This window comes from Oryctolagus cuniculus, chromosome 2 (assembly GCF_051225735.1).
Source record: "Oryctolagus cuniculus isolate XC-2025 breed Fujian yellow rabbit chromosome 2, ASM5122573v1, whole genome shotgun sequence".
Lineage (NCBI taxonomy): Eukaryota > Metazoa > Chordata > Mammalia > Lagomorpha > Leporidae > Oryctolagus > Oryctolagus cuniculus.
The window spans coordinates 179,101,344-179,120,614 of NC_142868.1; the positions used below are offsets into that span (position 1 = coordinate 179,101,344).

Sequence of the window (19,271 nt, forward strand, 5' to 3'; positions counted from 1 at the left end):
TGCTGACTACTCGGCACTTTTGATCCTGCTAAATGTGTCGAGGAAGCAGCAGATGATGGCCCAAGTACTTGGGTTCCTGCCATTCGTGTAGGAGACAAATGGAGCTCCTGGTTCCTGGCTTTTGTCTAGCCCAGCTCCAGCTTTTGCAGGCATTTGGAAAGTAAACCAGCTAATGCAAGATCTGTCTCTGCCTTTCAAATACATACATACATACATACATACAACTCAATCTATTAAAAATATAGCCCAGAGAAACAAAGATAGGAAATGTTAAAGTGAAATAGAACATGGATTGAGTTATAACATGTTTAATTGGTTTCAAAAGGAGGAGATGGGGGAGAGGAATATTTGAAGATACAGTGATCAAAATTTTCTAAGAATTGCTTCAGCTTTTGAACAACTCATCAATCTTCATATTCAGGAAGCTCATCAAATCCCAAGCAGGTTATATAAAGGAAACCAGTGCCAAATACCAAAGAAAGAGGTTTATTATGTTTAAAATTTTTTAAATATTTTTATTTATTGGAGAGGAAATGGGAGTGAAGAGGGAGAGAGCACACACACCACACTGAAGCCAGGAGCTGGGAGTACAATCCAAATCTCTTCCATGGGATGCAGGAACCTGACTACATGAGCCATCGCCTGCTGCCTCCCAGAGTCTACATTAGGAGGAAGCTAGAATTGGGTATGGAGGTGGGAGTTGAACCCAGGCATTTTGATAGGGGATACAGGCATTCCAAGTGGTCCCAGTAAGTTTTAAAAACAGTCAGAAATGAAAGTAAATAATCCCAAGTGGATTCTTGAAGTGCAAGAATAAATAGTAAGCAAAGATATAAATATGTGGGCAAATTTGAGCAAATTTTGAAATGTATAAAAAATGTCTAATTTGTAGGAGGGCGACAGGCAGAACTATAGAACTACAAAACAAGACTATTAGGTAGCAGGGGATTAGAGTTAAAATGACTCAGTTTGGGTGGATGTTTAGCCTGGCTGGAAAAACTGCTGTTATGAGGCACATATCCAATACTTGAATAACCTGGTTTTGACACTCACCTCTGGCTCCTGATTCCACCTTTCTGCTTGCTAAAACAGACTATGAAAGGCAGTGGAGATGAGTCAGGTAACTGGGTTCCTGACATCCACACTGGAGATCTAGATTGAGTTCCTGGCTTTGGCCTGGCCCAGCCTTGGGTAGGCATTTGAGGAGTGAACCAGCATATGAGCATAAGGAGGGAGTGAGCTAGCTAGCTAGTTCTCTCTCTCTCTCAAAAAAAAAAAAAAAAAAAAAAAAAAAAGAGAGAGAGAGAAATATACAATGCACTACAATAGACTAAAATGCTATACCAGAGCTACATCATGAGTCTGTTTTTCAGGCTCAGCTCAATTAGACAAAATATATTTATCATATACATGGAAGTTGTTCTCTATTTAAATTTTTTTATTTATTTAAATTTAAAATCTATTTGAAAGTCAACAAACTACAATTAAGTGAATAATAGTTTAATTTAATTTATGGATCAATGGCTGAATTTTGCATTGGTAAAGAGCATTTGAATTTCCATCCCAGCTCCACTGCTTACTAGCTTTTGTAATCATGGAAAGTACTTAATCATCCTAAGTTTCAGTTTCCTTATTTATAAAGTGGAGATAATAAAAAAATGTATTTCATAGGGAAGATTAAACAAGTTAACACATAAAAAAATTGTGGTGTCTTCCACATAATATTCAGTATTAGCTAATACTATTATATTCTTCCAATTTAGTAATTATCACCAAATTTTAAATTTTCATTTTCCCTATGTATTGGAAAATGTATCTCTTTAATACATGTGGAGATCAGTTACTTCTATTCTTATTTCTTTAATAACTTTTTGAATCTGAATTAAATAAAAAAATGAGTAAATATTTATTCTTAAGGGCTAACATCTATTATGGTATTCAATTTTTAAATATTTGTATAGGTAGTTCCAAGTTAAATATTTAAAATTATATTCAGGAGCCGAAGCTGTGGGGTAGCGGGTAAAGCCGCCGCTTGCAGTGCCAGCATCCCACATGGGTACTGGTTCGAGTCCTGGCAGCTTCACTTCCAATCCAGCTCTCTACTATGGCTGGGAAAGCAGTAGATGATGACGCAAGTCCTTGGGCCCCTGCACTCACATGGGAGACCTGGAAGAAGCTCCAGGCTCCTGGCTTCGGATCAGCCCAGTTCCGGCTGTTGTGGCCATTTGGGGAGTGAACCAGGGAATTGGAGACTTCACTTTTTCTGCTTCTGCCTCTCTGTACCTCTTTGAAGTAAATAAATAAACCTTTAAAATAATTAATGAATTAAATTAGATTCATATACTGCCATCTATAGCATTATATCCAGGTATAGGGTGGAAAAGGAAATGCATTTAATTACATTGATTCCAGCTGAACTGAGCTATATAATGGAAAATCATGTCATTGAAACCATTTAACAGATTACAAAGCTCATATGAACTATCTGAGGTCTGTGAAAAAACTAGAAAACAATTTCCTTTGTCATGTTCAGGCATTCCAAGTGGTCACTAAAACAGTCAGTGGATGCTAAAGGTATCAAATATAAATAACTCCTAAGTTATAGACATAGCTCCACAAACAGTATATGTAGAATATTTTCCACAAGCTAGTCGATGTAAAAGGGCAATAATGATGATATAGTTCCTTTACCAACTGGAAATTTCAGAGAATATTTTAGCATTAAAAATATCTAAGTCAAAAAGGAGAGAATTTGAGATAATTTATATGGAAGCACTCTGAAAAATGTAAAAGGAACAATAAATATTAGGTAGGTAGTGCAATAAGTTCAGTGAAAAGAAAATAAAAATATCCTATTAAGGTAAAAATGAATAGCTTTTATACAAGAAGACCTATTCAAAAATATATATAAAGTTTTAAACAGCCTATGTTTTAGTGATACAGCATATGTATTATAAATAACTAATGCAAAAATCACTTGGTGATTAGATACTTACAAAGCAATAAAGAAATTTATCCTGGTATGTTCATTTATAGCAAATTTAGCCCTCTTGAAATAAACAAAGGTCATAGCCAAAAGATACTATAAAGAAAAAAGTTAAAAATTAACACTTTGCTTTCATACACTGCTTTAAAATAGCTTTCAAAATTTCTCATAAGCTATAACAATATGTATCCTTACTAAGAATTACCTATTTTAATATTTTTTGCTTTATCTAACCAATACATTTGAGCACTGAGAAATAGTTCTTGACCATTTATGATTAATTTCAGAAATTATTATTATAGCTAATATTTTTAAATACCAGTTTTTCAAACTTAAATTTCAAACCTATAGACATTGAAAAAACATACATCCTTTACTGAGGTTCACCAGTTAATATTTTGCCACACTTGCTTGACATTTCTATTTGTATGAATGTATATCTAATTTGTTTCTGAACCCTTTGAGTTTCTTATAGAAACCATCCTCTACTTTTTAAAACAACCTTTATGAATGATTTTTAGGGGCCCATGTTGTAGTGCAGCAGGTTAAACCGCTGCTTCCAACACCGGTATCCCACACCAGTTTGAGTCCTGGCTGCTCTACTTCTGCTCCAGCTCCCTGCCAATGCATGTGGGAAAGTAGCAGATGGCCCATGTGTTTGGGCCCCTGACACCAATGTGGGCAACACAGAGGGAGTTCTGGGCTCCTAGCCTCAAACTAAATGCAATTAAATGACTTCTAAATAAACTATCTTTAGATATAAAAATAACATGGTTCTATTTCTGGGTGGAGTTCCAGACTCCTAGCTTTGGCCTGGCTAAGTCTTGGCTGTTGTGTCCACTTAGGGAGTGAACTAGTAGATGGACAATCTCTTTGTAACTCTGCCTTTCAAATAAAATAAATCTTTTTTTTTTTTTTTTTTTTTTTTTTTTTGACAGGCAGAGTTAGAGAGACAGACAGAGAGAAAGGTCTTTCTTCCGTTGGTTCCCCCCTCAAAATGGCCGCTATGGCCGGCGTGCTGCACCGTTCCGAAGCCAGGAACCAGGTGCTTCCTCCTGGTCTCCCATGCGGGTGCAGGGCCCAAGCACTTGAGCCATCCTCCACTGCCTTCCTGGGCCACAGCAGAGAGCTGGACTGGAGAGGAACAACTGGGACAGAATCTGGCGCCCCAACCGGGACTAGAACCCCGGGGTGCCGGTGATAGAGGCGGAGGATTAGCCAAGTGAGCCACGGCGCCGGCCAAATAAAATAAATCTTAAAAAAAAAAAAAAAGATACATGCCTAGATAATATTAGAGCATATAACAGATTCTAGTAAATAAGCATAGTATTCTAACACATTTATCCTATTATCAAAGGATTGATCACAAACGTGATTCCAAGTTTTCAGGGTAACGTCCAGTATAAAGAACTGTTGAAATGATAACAAATTCCTGGTTAGTTTCTTTTCTAACACTGCCCCCTGCTGTACAACAATTTTAATCCACTTAAAACTGGACATCTTAAAAACTTCACAACTCCACAGAAACTGGATCTTTTACACAAATATTTTTTTAATTGTTAAAAGTGTTAGTAACATTGTAATTATGTCAAAAATAGCCCTTGGGGCCAGCATTGTGGCATAACTGGTAAAGCCACTGCCTGCAGTTCTGGCATCCCATATAGGTGCTGATTCAAGTCCTGGCTGCTCCACTTCTGATCTAGCACTCTGCTGTGGCCTGGGAAAGCAGTGGAAGATGGCCCAAGTCCTTGGGCCTGCGCACCCACGTGGGAGACCCAGAAGCTCCTGGCTCCTGATTGGCTCAGCTCTGGCTGCTATGGCCATTTGGGGAGTGAATCAGCAGATGGAAGACCTCTCATTCTCTCTCTGCCTCTGTAACTCTGCCTTAAAAAAAAAAAAAAAACAAACACACACACACACAAAAACAACAAAAAAAAACTCAACCTTAAAAAAACAAACAGCTCTTGTATTTTACAGATGCATCATTAAATAGTTATTGATAAAATGTTAGGATGACTGAGATTTGCTTCAAAATAAACCAGTCTTTGATGGGGAAGAGGGTTAAAGAAATAAGAATAGTCATGAGTTTATTGTAGGCTTTTGAGACTGGAAAAGTGGGCCTTTGTTCTATTCTATGTTGTACATGTTTGAAATTTAACATTCTTTGTCATCTTAAACTTCAAGGAAGAATTTTTTTTTTTGACAGGCAGAGTTGGGGGGGGGGGGGAAGAAAGGTCTTCCTTTTTCCGTTAGTTCATCCCCCAAGTGGCCGCTACAGCTGGTGTGTTGTGGCTGGCACGCTGCGCCGATCCGAAGCCAGGAGCCAGGTGCTTCCTCCTGGTCTCCCATGTGGGTGCAGGGCCCAAGGACCTCGGCCATCCTCCACATGCACTCCTGGGCCACAGCAGAGAGCTGGACTTGAAGAGGAGCAACCAGGACAGAATCTAGTGCCCCGACTGGGACTAGAACCCAGGGTGCCGGCACCGCAGGCGGAGGATTAACCTAGTGAGCTGCGGCACTGGCCCAAGAAAGAATTTTAACAGAGGGGCTGCTGTTGTGGCATGGTGCAGGTTAAGTCACTGCTTTCGACAACAGCAATCCCATACGGGTGCTGGTTGGAGTCCTGGCTGTTCCACTTTGGATTCAGATCCCTGCTAATGTGCCTGGGAAGGCAGAAGATGATGGTAAAAATGCCTGGGCCCCTGCCACCCACATGGGAAATCTGGATGGAGTTCCAGGTTCTTGGCTTTGGTCTGGCTCAGTCCTGGCCATTAGGGGAGTGAACCAACAGATGGATGACCTCTTTTTAACTCTGCCTTTCAAATAAATACAAATCTTTTTTTAAAAAAATGTTCACACTGGCCGGCGCCGTGGCTCACTAGGCTAATCCTCCACCTTGCGGCGCCGGCACACCGGGTTCTAGTCCCGGTCGGGGCACCGGATTCTGTCCCGGTTGCCCCTCTTCCAGGCCAGCTCTCTGCTATGGCCAGGGAGTGCAGTGGAGGATGGCCCAGGTGCTTGGGCCCTGCACCCCATGGGAAACCAGGAAAAGCACCTGGATCCTGGCTCCTGCCATCGGATCAGCGCGGTGCGCCGGCTGCAGCGGCGGCCATTGGAGGGTGAACCAACGGCAAAAAAGGAAGACCTTTCTCTCTCTGTCTCTCTCTCTAACTGTCCACTCTGCCTGTCAAAAATAAAAAAAAAAAAAAAAAAAAAAAAAAAAAAAAAAAAAAAAAAAAAAAAAATGTTCACATCAGGGGTAGGAGTTGTGGTACAGTGGGTTAAGCTGATGCCTGGGATGCCCACATCCCATACTGGAGTGCTAGAATTAAGTCCCACCTCTACTTCCAATCCAGTTTCCTACTGTTGCAACTGGAATGCAGCAGATGATGATCCAAGTACTTGGGTTCATGCCACCCATGTGAGAGAGCCAGGTGGAGTTCTTGGATCCTGGTTTTGGCCTGACCCAGCCCTGGCTGTTGCCAGCATTTGAGGAGTAAACCAGCCATAGAAGGATCTTTTTCTCTCTCATCACTTTGCCTTTCAAATAAATAAATCTTTTTAAAAATGTCCTCATCGGTTGGCACCATAGCTCACTAGGCTAATCCTCCGCCTGCAGTGCTGGCACCCTGGGTTCTAGTCCTGGTTGGGGTGCCGGATTCTGTCCCAGTTTCTCCTCTTCCAGTCCAGCTCTCTGCTCTGGCCCAGCAGGGCAGTGAAGGATGGCCCAAGTGCTTGGGTCCTGCACCTGCATGGGAAACCAGGAAGAAACACCTGGCTCCTGGCTTCGGATCGGCGCAGCGCCGGCCGTAGCAGCCATTTGGGGGGGTGAACCAGCAGAAAAAGGAAGACCTTTCTCTGTCTCTAACTCTGCCTGTCAAAAAAAAAAAAAAAAAAAAAAAAAGTACAAAAAATGTCCTCATCAATATTAACTTAGTGGGTATTTAATGTTTTAAAAAAATATTTGGTGATTTTATTTATTTTCCTATCAGCATTTTTAAAATTTATTTATTTGAAAATCAGAGCTACACAGAGAGAGAAGGAGAGGCAGAGAGAGAGGTCTTCCATCTGCTGGTTCACTCCCCAGTTGGCCGCAACAGCCAGAGCTGCGCCAATCCTAAGCCAGGAACCAAGAGCTTCTTCCAGGTCTCCCAACAGGTGCAGGGGCCCAAGGACTTGGGCCATCTTGTACTGCTTTCCCAGGCCATAGCAAAGAGCTGGATAGGAAATGGAACAGCTGGGACTCGAACTGGCACCTATATGGGATGCTGGCATTGCAGACGATGGCTTTACCCACTATGTCACAGCACTGGCCCCGGGTATTTAATCTTGAAATTAACCAATTCATCTTTTTTGTTGGCTCACATGTTATTTTAAGTGTGATGTGAACCTATGCTGAATTTTCTATAGGACTGGTAAGTCTAAACGGCATTGCCAAAGCAGAAATCATTACTATTCATAAAAAGCACAGAAACAACACTGTTCCTAGTATGTAAGTTAGATATTCTTTCCTGAAACATTAGTTCCAAAATAAATATTAAACTAATTTTAGCCTACAAGATTATTTGGATTTATCTGAATTACTACAAAATAAGATTTTCCAAGTACAGTGAATCTCGGAATTTTTTTCTACACAGCCTGATAAAAGGTAGTAATTCTGATCACAGGAGTAAGTTGAGGCTGGAGATTTGATGCAGCTGGTTAAGCTGCCATTCCACATCAGAGTGCTGGTTCTTGTCCTGGCTGCTCTGCTTCTGATCCAGCTCACTGCTAATAATGTGCCTGGGAAGTCAGTGGAAGATGGCCTTGCCACCCATGTGGGAGAACCAGATAGAAGTTCTTGGCTTCTAGTTTCAGCCTACCCTAGCACTGACTGCTGCTGCCATTTGGGGAGTAAACCAATGGATAGAACATCTTTCAAATAAATAAAATAAATCATTAAAAAAAAGCCATTAAAAATTGGATTAGGTCCATATTGATTCTTATTTTCAGATGGACAGAGTCATTTAAATCTAATCAGCAATATTCAATGAATCTATGCTGTATGCTAATTCCAAAGTTGAATGCGTAAGGATTCTGCCTTCAAAGCACAATATAGGCTAGCCCCTTTCCAAACCTTAATAAAGCAGAAAATTCTCACAAAATTCTCTAATGATCATGTAACATAAAAATGCTAACGTTTATATCATTATCAAATTTACCTTGTCTGCAATTTTACAGCAGCAGTCCATCCACAAGAAATCTTGAATTAAATCGTCATCTACAACAAAAGATAGCTATGACTTGTCTTTTAAAAATAGAACATTTCCTCTTGAAGAACTGCTACATAAGATTATAAATGAGGCTTAGAAAGCAAACAAAAATGGCTGGACCATTTTAGCATTGTTTAAGGTGTAGTTTCCAGTCCTTTGATATATTTACCACTGCAAGGACTGTACAAAACCTACTGCCTAATTGTTCAGCTTCCCATTTGATTTAACTGAAATACAGCTCAGGAAGGAAATGGAATGATGGAAGTGTCTGGGTTACTGAACATCTAATAGCACTTTGTGAAACAAGTCTTGGGTAACTCTGGCTCTTCTTTCCTTTCCAAAATCAATCTTAACAGGGGGAAATGAAATCTGATAATAATCAGTTTTTAAGAAACAATGACTTAATATTCTGATTCCTAAATGTTTTAAAATGTATTCTAAATATGTTTTTCTATTACTTTCTCCTTAGATTTTAAGGTATTTTTTAGCTTTGAATTCTTCTTTTTTGTCTTATTTACCTAAATTATTCAAATACATATGAAAATATCTACATAAAAACTCATTTAGAATTAACATTTAATTTTGGAAAAAAGCTGAATATTAGAAAAAATATAAATAAACAAAAACACTGTAGAGGGGCTGGTACTGTGGCATACTGGATTAAGCTGCCACTTCAATGATGGCATCCCATATGGGTGCTGGTTCGAGCTCCAGCTGCTCTACTTCCAATCCAGTTCCCTGCTAATGTGCATGGGAAAGCAGCAGTAAATGGCCCAAGTCCCTGGGCCCCTGCTATCCACATGGGAGACTCAGATGAAGCTCTTGGCTCCTGCCTGCCCAAGCTCTGGCTGTTGTAGCCATTTGGGGAGTGAAACAGTGGATGAAGATCTCTTTCTGTTTCTCCTTCTATCTGCAACTTTACCTTTCAAATAAATAAATCTTAAAAAAAAAAAAAGAAACTCATCTTTTCATTTTATTTTTTCTTACATATTAATCAGCTTTAATGTACCTGGCCTTCCTGTAAACAAGGAAGTCTGTTCCCTGGATCTACTAGGCCCTGTAATCTACTTGACTTGATTCATTCCCACAGATACTTATCTAACTACCTTCTTTTCTGCCCCTGCCCCCAATAGATACCTTCTCTTTCTTGGCTAGTAGAAGTGCCATGCAGAAGTTTCTTTTTGTCTAATTGTTATGAAATGTTGTCAGCAAAGTACTGTTGCCTCATGATCTGAACAAGCTCTATTTCATTATATGAACATGCTGATAAGGCACAGTTAAATTTTTAACATTCCCAAAACATGACTCTAAAACTTCTCTAGGAGAGCAACTTTCCCAGTATGCTTGGTTTTAGCAGTCAAAGCCCTGGGATACCCCTCAAGGCCAGTTAAACTGGGTTAGTAGCTCACCTAAGTCTTGTCTTTAGGGCAAATGAAACTCAGGCTATGAACCTGAATTGCCTAGATTTACATTTGACACTTGTATTTAATTCACCTAAAAGGTAGAGGAGTCTGAATTTTTAATTCATAAGCAAGCAAGCAAGCAAAAAACAAAAACACCAACATTAAAAAACTCAGGTAATGGCCGGCGCCACGGCTCACTAGACTAATCCTCCGCCTTGCGGCGCAGGCACACTGGGTTCTAGTCCCGGTCGGGGCGCCGGATTCTGTCCCGGTTGCCCCTCTTCCAGGCCAGCTCTCTGCTGTGGCCAGGGAGTGCAGTGGAGGATGGCCCAAGTGCTTGGGCCCTGCACCCCATGGGAGACCAGGATAAGTACCTGGCTCCTGACATCGGATCAGCGTGCTGCGCCGGCCCCGGCAGCCATTGGAGGGTGAAAAGGAAGACCTTTCTCTGTCTCTCTCTGTCCACTCTGCCTGTCAAAAAATTAAAAAAACTTAGGTAAAACAAAAATTTGGTTGTAGATGGGAAATTTGACCCAGAAATCAGCAATCTCTCTGATCATTTTGGAAATGATAAAATGTTTGCATTCTAGCTTTTAAATGTAATTGCACTGTAAACCTACCAAATAATTTAAAGAAAGCAGTCATTTCCTGACGCCGTATAACTAGGCAAGGACCTTTGGGGCGTTTAGATTTGTTGCTATTATGTGCATTTTTTTCAGATGCTTGCCAACTATCTTTAAAAATAGGACGCTTCAGATTCATGGATTTTTTGGGTTGATGTGATCTACTTGGTCCTGATTTTACATGAATAGTTACAGTAGGTGGTGTCTCACAACACATCTGATTGTGCCTCATATTGGTTTCCCAAGAATCTGTAAAAACAAAACATACAATTAGTTATCACATTCATTTCTATATAAAAACAACTAAATGGATGATACTACCAGAGGTAGTCATATAAAACGTAACTAAACTTGCTATTAAAATGTTATTTGTGGGCCGGCGCCATGGCTCACTTGGTTAATCCTCCGCCTGTGGTGCCAGCATCCCATATGGGCACCAGTTCTAGTCCTGGTTGCTCCTCTTCCGGTCCAGCTCTCTGCTGTGGCCTGGGAAGGGAGTGGAGGATGGCCCAAGTGCTTGGGCGCATGTACCCGTGTGGAAGACCAGGAAGAAGTACCTGGCTCCTGGCTTCGGATCAGCGTAGCTCCGGCCTTAGCGGCCATTTGCGGGGTGAACCAACGGAAGGAAGACCTTTCTCTGTGTCTCTCTCCCTCACTGTCTAACTCTGTCAAATAAATAAAAAAAAAATGTTATTTGTTACAGTGTTAGAAGTTGCTTTTTGAATTCATTACTAGCTATACTTCCTTTACATTTCCTCTGCTCAAATAAGATAGTACATATTATTTTGCCTTGGCTATTAGGGAACCCCAAACAAATGTGAAAGTTAATTTTAGAAATTATATTGAGTTTATCATGTATTTGCGGTGTTTTCTTCCTGATAATTTATATCACATGGTTGTTATATGCCACTTCCAATTTTTATAAAACAAGGAAAACTATTTCCAGAACTAAATTATTATCAATGTCAAGTGCTACATTAAAAAGCAACCTCTTTCCCCCAAAAAACTCCACAAATCTTTGTATTAGTAAATTCTTTGACATATTACAAAATTTATTTAACAAGCATATTTTGGTGTTCATTAAAAAGTTGAAAACAAAGAAATGTATGGTACAGGAAGGATTTTCTTAAGTTGGTATCCCTACTTTTTAAAGTTGTGAATGAGTATATGGCCATGCTATTTGAGTGGCTCTTTATAAATGTATGTGAATATACAGTGTTATAGTATGATAAAATCTGAATCGAAGTTAAACCATCAATACTTAACAATATGCATACTAATTACCTTGTTGGTACTAATTCATAAGCATGATTAGTACAGCTAATACCATTTATGTGGTCAAAGTACTTCTAGGGAAATGGGAGACACAAATAGGCAAAGCAGGAAACTACTCTAAGAACCTAATGAAAACCTATGCATCCATAACTCAGTGGCCCAGCAGCCATGCCTCCCCTCATATTCAGGGAGGTAGGTACACATTCTTCTTCCTGACCCTCAGACCCTTCCCCACTGAAGGAAGGACTGTAAAATAAAATTGGGTGTAGTGAGACTGGAGTATCACTATTCAGTATAACATGAGCCACACTTGTAGCTGTATATATTTTTTAAAAGATTTATTTATTTGAAAGGCAGAGTTACACCGAGAGGGAGAGGGAGAGGGGGAGGGGGAAGAGAAGAAGGGAGAGGGGGAAAGGGGGAGAAGGAGAGGAGGAGAGGGAGGGGGGGAGAGGGAGAAGGAGAGGGGGAGAAGGAGAGGGGGAGGAGGAGATGGGGAGGAGGAGATGGGGAGAGGGGGAGGGAGAGGCCTTCCATCCACTGGTTCACTCCCCAAATGGCCTCAATGGCTGGAGCTGCACCAATCCAAAGCAGGAGCCTGGAGCTTTCTCTGGGTCTCCCACGTGGGTGCAGGGACCCAAGGACTTGGGCCATCTTCCACTGCTTTCCCAGGCTATAGCAGAGAGCTGGATCAGAAGTGGAGCAGCTGGGTTTCGAACTGGTGCCCATATGGGATGCCAGCGCTGCAAGGCAGTAGCTTAACCCACTACTCCACAGTGCCGGCCCCAATAGCTGTATATTTTTTAAAAGCCACATTTTTTTTTAAAAGGGAAGCTTTAATATAATTATGCAAAACATACTCAAAATATAATTTAATAATACAATCAACACAGAAATTAGTGAGGTATTTTATACCCTGAGTCTTTGAAACCTGGTGGGTATTTTATATTTATAGCATATTTCAATTCCGAAGCTAGTTTTTTAAAAAAGATTTATTTATTTATTGAAAGGAGAGAGAGAGAGGAGAGGGAGAGACAGAAAAATCTTCCATCCACTGGTTCACTCCCAAAATGGCTGCAACAGCTGGAGCTGGGCTACTATGAAGCCAGGAGCCTGGAGCCAAGAGCTTCTTTCAGGTTTCCCATGTGGGTGGCAGGGGCCCAGGGATTTGAGCCATATTCCACTGCTTCCCCAGGGGCACTAATCGGGAGCTGGATCAGAAGTGGAACATGGGCTGGCGCTATGGCAATAATGGATAAAGCTGCCACCTACAGTGCTGGCATCCCATAAAGGGCCGGTTCAAGTCCTGGCTGCTCCACTTCCAATCCAGCTCTCTGCTATGGCCTGGGAAAGCAGTACAAGATGGCCCAAGTCCTTGGGACCCTGCACCTGTTGGGAGACCCAGAAGCTCCTGGCTGCTGGCTTCGGATTGGCGCAGCTCTGGTCGTTGGGGCCAACTGGGGAGTGAACCAGCGGATGGAAGACCTCTCTTTCCCTCTTTCCCTCCCTCCCTCCCTCCTTCCCCCCCCCCCCGCCTGTGTAACTCTTTCAAATAAATAAATAAATATTTTAAAAAAATGTGGAGCAGCTGGTACTCATCCTGTTAGGGGTGCAGGTGCTGCAGGTGGTGGCTTTACCCACTACCCATAGTGCCGGCCCCTCTGTGGCTAATTTTTCAACAAAGTGAAATGCAGTCCTACCAAGAAAATGAAGTTGTGTAAAGTGGGAAATTGTTTATACTGCACCAGTTCTTAAACTAAATAAAAATTAAATCTTCAGTTGCATCACTCACATTTCAAGTATTTAATAGCCACATGTGGCTAGTAGCTACTGTATTATACAGTGCAGGACTAGATTAGGAAGAAGAAATGATACTTTATCAATTCTACAAATACTTCTCCCATCTTTCTTTCTGGATCCTAAGGTCCAAAGAGAAGGAAATTATGGAGTTGGAGCATGGGTGCTATAAACTCTACGGAAAGATAAGTAAGTGATCAGTTGAGCCTTCAGTTTGTGTGAGAACTTTCTGCTCTGAACAGGTGGAGGCTTCATCTACATCTTTTTTTCCAAATAAGAGCAGACTTATATCTAGATGGAAAAAATTAGGCTTCTCAAATTGGGTCGTTGGGCTAGGCAATATACCAGAACACAGAACAACTGTGGCACATCTTCTAGGACTAAATTTTACTGAATGGTAAGCAACTTTAATTAGTATTTTAATATTTTAAAAAATGGGTATGTCATGAGATGAAATGAAATTTTCCTACCAAATGGACAAAATATTATGCTCACAGTAGGTCTCTTTATTCCACTAAACCCTAATGTTCATTTTAGGGTATATCATAAGAGATTTGAAACAAATTAAAAGAACATAAAATGTCTGAAAATCTCCAGAGATTCACTTAAGTTAATCAGCAAACTTTGGCAGGAAGGCTGTAGAGAAGAAGCTCAAGGAGAGAAGTGATCAATGCTACAGTTTTGGTCATATTCCACCTTGAAGTAGCTTTTAATTTTGTTCTTTGTTTAGATAAACTAACTGAACAAGAGTTCTGATGGCAGGCAGAAGGAAAGGAATGAAAGAAAAATTAAAATATGGGTCATTTCAGACAGGGTAAGAGACAGGGAAAGGGAGTGAAGTAGGAGAAACTGAACTGATAATGGTAAAATCCTTTACTGGATTTTTACCTGGAATCATCAACATTCAAAACAACCAAGCTGGGGTTGTCATGGTGCAATGGGTTAAGACACCACCTGTGGTGCCAGCATCCCTTAAGTGTGACAGTTGAGTCCCTGCTGCTCCCCTTCTGATCACTGCTAATGTGCCGGGAAAGCCCAAGTACTTGGGCCCCTGCCACCCACGTGGGAAACCCAGAATTCCAGGCTCCTGGCTTCAGCCTAGCCCAGCCCCAGCCAGCTTTTGTGGCCATTTGGGGAGTGAACCAGTAAATGGAAAATCTCTTTGTTTCTCCCTCTCTTTCTGTATCTCTGCCTTTCAAAAAAGTAATTTTTTCAATCAAGCCAAAACTCACACTTTAACAGGATATCTAGGAATAATTTGTATTTATTTATTTATTTTTAGTAATTACACCATATTAATTCTCTGCATATTTGAAATAATTTCTCTCTGAGGTAAAGTAAACGGTAATGCTTCACAGAATCACAAAACTGAAGCAAAAGTAATCTGGAGATTCATTTGCCTATACTAAAAACCTAACAGCAAAGCCAGCATTGTGGAGTAAAAGGTAAAGCATCCTCTTGGGATGCCAGCATCCTACATGGGCACTAGTGTGTGTTTCAGCTGCTCCAATTCTGTTCCAGCTCTCTGCTAATGGCCTAGGAAAGGCAGTAGAAAATGGCCCACCATGTTTGGGTCCCTGCCACCCATGTTGGAGACCTGGATGAACCTCCCGGCTTTGGCATCCCCCAGCTCTGGCTGTTGTGGCCATCTAGGAAATGAACCAGCAGATGGAAGTGCTCTCTCTCTCTCGTGCTCTCCTCTAACTCTTTCAAAATATATAAATCCTTAAATAATGATAATAATAAAATCCTAACAGCAATATTCATTGGCAACTCAGCCTTCTTTATAATTGCCATCACATACTGAACACTTACTATGAGCCAATGTAATAACACTATGTGCCACATTTTACATGCATTATCTCATTAACTTCAAGATGAATGAGTTATTTTATTCTTACTTTATAGATAACAAATTGAGGCTTAGAGAAGAAATTTGCTCATAGCCACAAAATTAGTAAATGATAAAGCTAACATTTGAATTCCAGGACTATTTCATAACAAAGTTCCATAATCTTTAACCACTAAAGAATTGTTTTAAATATTAAATGAAATCATGTGTAAAATACTTGCCACATAATAAATACTTCAATATTACTTATTGTAACCTTGTCAGGAAAAGAAACCCAGCTATAAATCTCTTTATATAAATTTAATTCTATCATTTGTAATGTAAATATGCTTGATAAACTGTGACTTGATGGCTTAAAGAAGCATTGCTATAGAGAAGAAAGTTTATTACCTTTTTGCTAAAATGAAGTAACTCTTAAAAAGGAATCCTTATTGGGGCCGGTGTTGTGGCGTAGTAGGTAAGCCACTGCCTGCAATTCCGGCATCCCATAGGAGCACCAGTTCGAGGCCGGGCTGCTCCACTTCTGATCCAGCTCCCTAATGTCCTTGGGAGAGCAGAAGAAGATGGCCGAAGTCCTTGGGGCCCTGCCACCCACATGGGAGGCTGAGATGAAGTTTCAGGCTCCTGGCTTTGGCCTGGCCCAGCCCCCAGCCATTGTAGCCATTTGGGGAGTGAACCAACAGATGAAAGCTCTCTTTCCCTCCTCCCTACAAGTCTGCCTTTCAAATAAATAAATAAATCTTCCAAAAAAAACTTTATTGAAATGACTACCGCCATTTCTACCATAACCTGCACATCTAACTACTGAAAAACAACACAGCAAATTGGAAAAGTATTCTGGCAAAACTGCTAGAAGCTTTGCTTGGGTTATTATCGAATCCCCACAATTATGAGGTTTTAAAGATCTTTTCCAAAAATGTAATTTCATATAATGGCTACAAAAAAACTTATTAGAAAGGCAGAGTTAGAAAGAGTGAGAAAGATTCTGCATCTGCTGTCTCTCCCAAATGGCTGCAACAGGAAGCCAGCCAGGAGCCTGGAATTCCATCTGTGCCTCCTACATGGGTGGAGGGGCCCAAGCACTTGGGCGATCTTGCCCTGTTCTCCCAGGCACGTTAGCAGGGAGCTGGATGGGGAGAGCAGCAGCACGGCCTGGTGCTCATACGGTATGCCCATACGGTTGCCCGTGTTGCAGGCGGCGGCTTAATGCTTTTGATCTGGCCAAATGCTAGGCGAGCGTGCATGGCTGTTCGATACGTTCAAATCGGATTAGAAATCTCATCCATTCGTGCGTAAGCGCGTCATATATAATACACTTCCTTGAAGTGGTAGGAATCAAAGGAAACCAAATGAAAATATCAAATTATGTGCTAGAAAATGGGGAGGAGGTGTGAACAAAACCATCCCTGCCGCCACCCTGGGTCTGCATTAGCCAGGTGGGAACGGAACCCGGGAGCTCCAGCATGAGACGTCGGCACCTTCCCCGCCGTCCAAACTTCCACCACCCGTGGACCCTTAACGCGGCAGCTAGTAGAAGAAAGAAAACCAACAGCAGGCAGAGGCTCCGGGGGGCGGCCCCGGGGGCTGCGAGGGGAGGGCTCTCGCGCTTTGAGAAGCAGGCCCGGGCCCGGCCCCGAGACGCCGGCGCGGACGCCCCCGGGACCACCGCCCCGCTCCGGCAGTCGGGGCCCCCGGGGCGCTCACGGCCTCGGGAGCTGGCCGCGCCCCGTCCCCGACCCCTCCCGCGTCGCCCCACAGCCCGCGCCTTCGCCCCCGGGCGCCGGAGTGTGCGTGCTCGTTACCGCGAAGGCATCTGAGGGGATTCGCGAGGGGAAGCGCGCGGGGCGGGGCTGTGGCGTCGGCAAGGGGCAGGGACGCCGCCACCTGCTCACACGAATGGGCCGCGGGGTGGCAGCCGGAGGGAGCGGAGGGGCCGGGTGCAACCGGAGACTGGCACGCGAGGCCCGACCCCGGCTGCGGGCGAAGGTACCTACAAGCACCCAGGACTGCGTGAAAATCCCCGCAGCCGTCAGCCTCTACCACAGCGTTCCGGGCCTCAGACGGTTGCTCTCTGGGGCCGCGCCCACAACACCTCCTATTCGAACCCTCGCGCCCGGCCTTGAGACCAATCAACGAGCAGAGCCGGCCTCTGGGGGCGGGACTTCCGGGCCCCGCGCACTGGCACGGGGCCGCGGTTGGCAAGAGGCCTCCTACGGTTACACGGCGAGATTTCTCGAGCTACAAAGCGCAGGCAAAGCTCACACGAGCTGCCTCAGTTGACCTCTTCCCCTTGGACGCTTCACACCGCCAGTCCTGCGTGGAGCATTTGACTTTTCCTCTAGTGAGGCCGCAGGCCTGTCCTCAGCCTGATCCCGCAGTACCGGCCGGCGCCCCGCACGCACGCGCGGTGACCGAGGCGGGAGTCGGAACCGGCCTTTGGCGCGGTGGTTGTCCTGTCCGTGAAGTCGCAGAGTTAGGGCTCTCTATACTAAAGGCGAGAGCGTGAAGGCCGCGCTGTTGTGAGGGGATCCGTTGTAACGGTTATTCTAAGCCGGCATCTTTGTGGTTTCATCCGAGCCCTCGGCCAGGTGCCTGGGATGCAGTAGGTGCTTCCTCAGTGAATAAAAAGGGTTCTCTACAGGTTTTAAATTCTTGTCTTGATAGCCCTTCCTCTTCACATTCCTTCTACCTGATGTGTAATTTTGTTGCTGCCAATACATTGCTAGTGTTTGTAATTTGAAAGGTAGAGGGAGAAACCGACATCCGGTCCGGTCCCCAAGTGCCTCCCAAGCCACTACATCCGGGTCTTCCTAGCGGGTGGTAGGGGCCCAGAGAACTTGGGCCATCTTTGGCTGCTTTCCCAGGTGCACTAGCAAGGCTCTGGATCAGAAATGGAGCAGCCGGGACTCCAACCTGCGCTCCCATGGGATACTGGCCACAATGCTGGCCCCTGAAATCATCTTTAATAACTTGCATACTATTCCAGAGTGGTTGGGCCACTTTTAAATCATTTTGTTATTTGGGTTGCTTCCAGATTTTTCAGCTACAACGATTGCCCTTAAAAACAAGTTGGCTTTGCCTGTTTGTGTGGCTACTTCCCCACAAGTTCCTCCATCATCCTGATAACAAACATATCAATTCCCTTCTTTCTGGGACTCCTATGCAGCAAGATGGCAAAATCGTGTCAGGAAATGAGGGCCACCTAATAACTAACTTTTCTTTATGGATGTCTCTGACATCTTCTCAACTCTTTTTTTATTTTTTTTTTATTTTTTTTTTTATTTTTATTTTTGACAGGCAGAGTGGACAGTGAGAGAGAGAGACAGAGAGAAAGGTCTTCCTTTTGCAGTTGGTTCACCCTCCAATGGCCGCCGCGCTGCGGCCGGCGCACCGCGCTGATCCGATGGCAGGAGCCAGGAGCCAGGTGCTTTTCCTGGTCTCCCATGGGGTGCAGGGCCCAAGCACCTGGGCCATCCTCCACTGCACTCCCTAGCCACAGCAGAGGGCTGGCCTGGAAGAGGGGCAACCGGGACAGAATCCGGCGCCCCGACCGGGACTAGAACCCGGTGTGCCGGCGCCGCTAGGCGGAGGATTAGCCTAGTGAGCCGCGGCGCCGGCCTTCTTCTCAACTCTTAAGAGGCACCAACTGGTTATGAAAATCTTCAGGAAAATGCTTCAAGCTTCAACCCCGTGTTTTCCTGAGGATTCTTCCCTGCTTTGCCTGGTCTCTTGCAAAGCATCAGGGACTCCTGTGATCACTGATTCCTAGCCTTGACTATGAGATACTTACCGAACAATGAATGTATACTGTATGAACAGTTGTTATACTATAGGAGGCAGAGAGGGCCAGTGTTGTGGCTTAATGGGTTAAGCCACGCCCTGCGGTGCTGGCATCCCATATGGGCGCCAGTTCAAGTCCTGGCTGCTCCACTTCCAATCCAGCTCTCTGCTTATGTGCCTGGAAAAGCAGCATTAGATGGCCCAGACTCCTGGGCCCCCGCCACCCACAAGAGACCTCGAAGAAGCTCCTGGCTCCTAGCTTTGGCCTGGCCCAGTTTTGGCCATTGTGGCCATTTGGGGAGT

At 43.4% G+C, this 19,271-nt stretch overlaps 1 protein-coding gene across 4 annotated transcripts in view; it reads right to left on the minus strand.

Moving 5' to 3' along the window:
• Positions 1-17,387, minus strand: part of SPDYA (speedy/RINGO cell cycle regulator family member A) — a 50,182-nt gene extending 32,795 nt beyond the window's left edge. For 2 of the 4 annotated variants that reach the window (XM_089326618.1, XM_051839950.3), the window contains exons 1-5: positions 17,183-17,287; positions 10,822-10,929; positions 10,262-10,513; positions 8,188-8,246; positions 2,997-3,082 (exon numbers count right to left, since the gene is read on the minus strand). In XM_089326618.1, the coding sequence (XP_089182744.1) occupies positions 2,997-3,082; positions 8,188-8,246; positions 10,262-10,513; positions 10,822-10,867 (443 nt within the window). In that variant the 5' untranslated portion in view covers positions 10,868-10,929; positions 17,183-17,287. Of the gene's footprint in view, positions 1-2,996; positions 3,083-8,187; positions 8,247-10,261; positions 10,514-10,821; positions 10,930-17,178 lie in introns of all 4 variants that reach the window. The other 2 variants (XM_051839952.3, XM_017340848.4) reach the window with 2 other exon arrangements.
• Between the last annotated feature and the right edge of the window lie 1,884 nt (positions 17,388-19,271).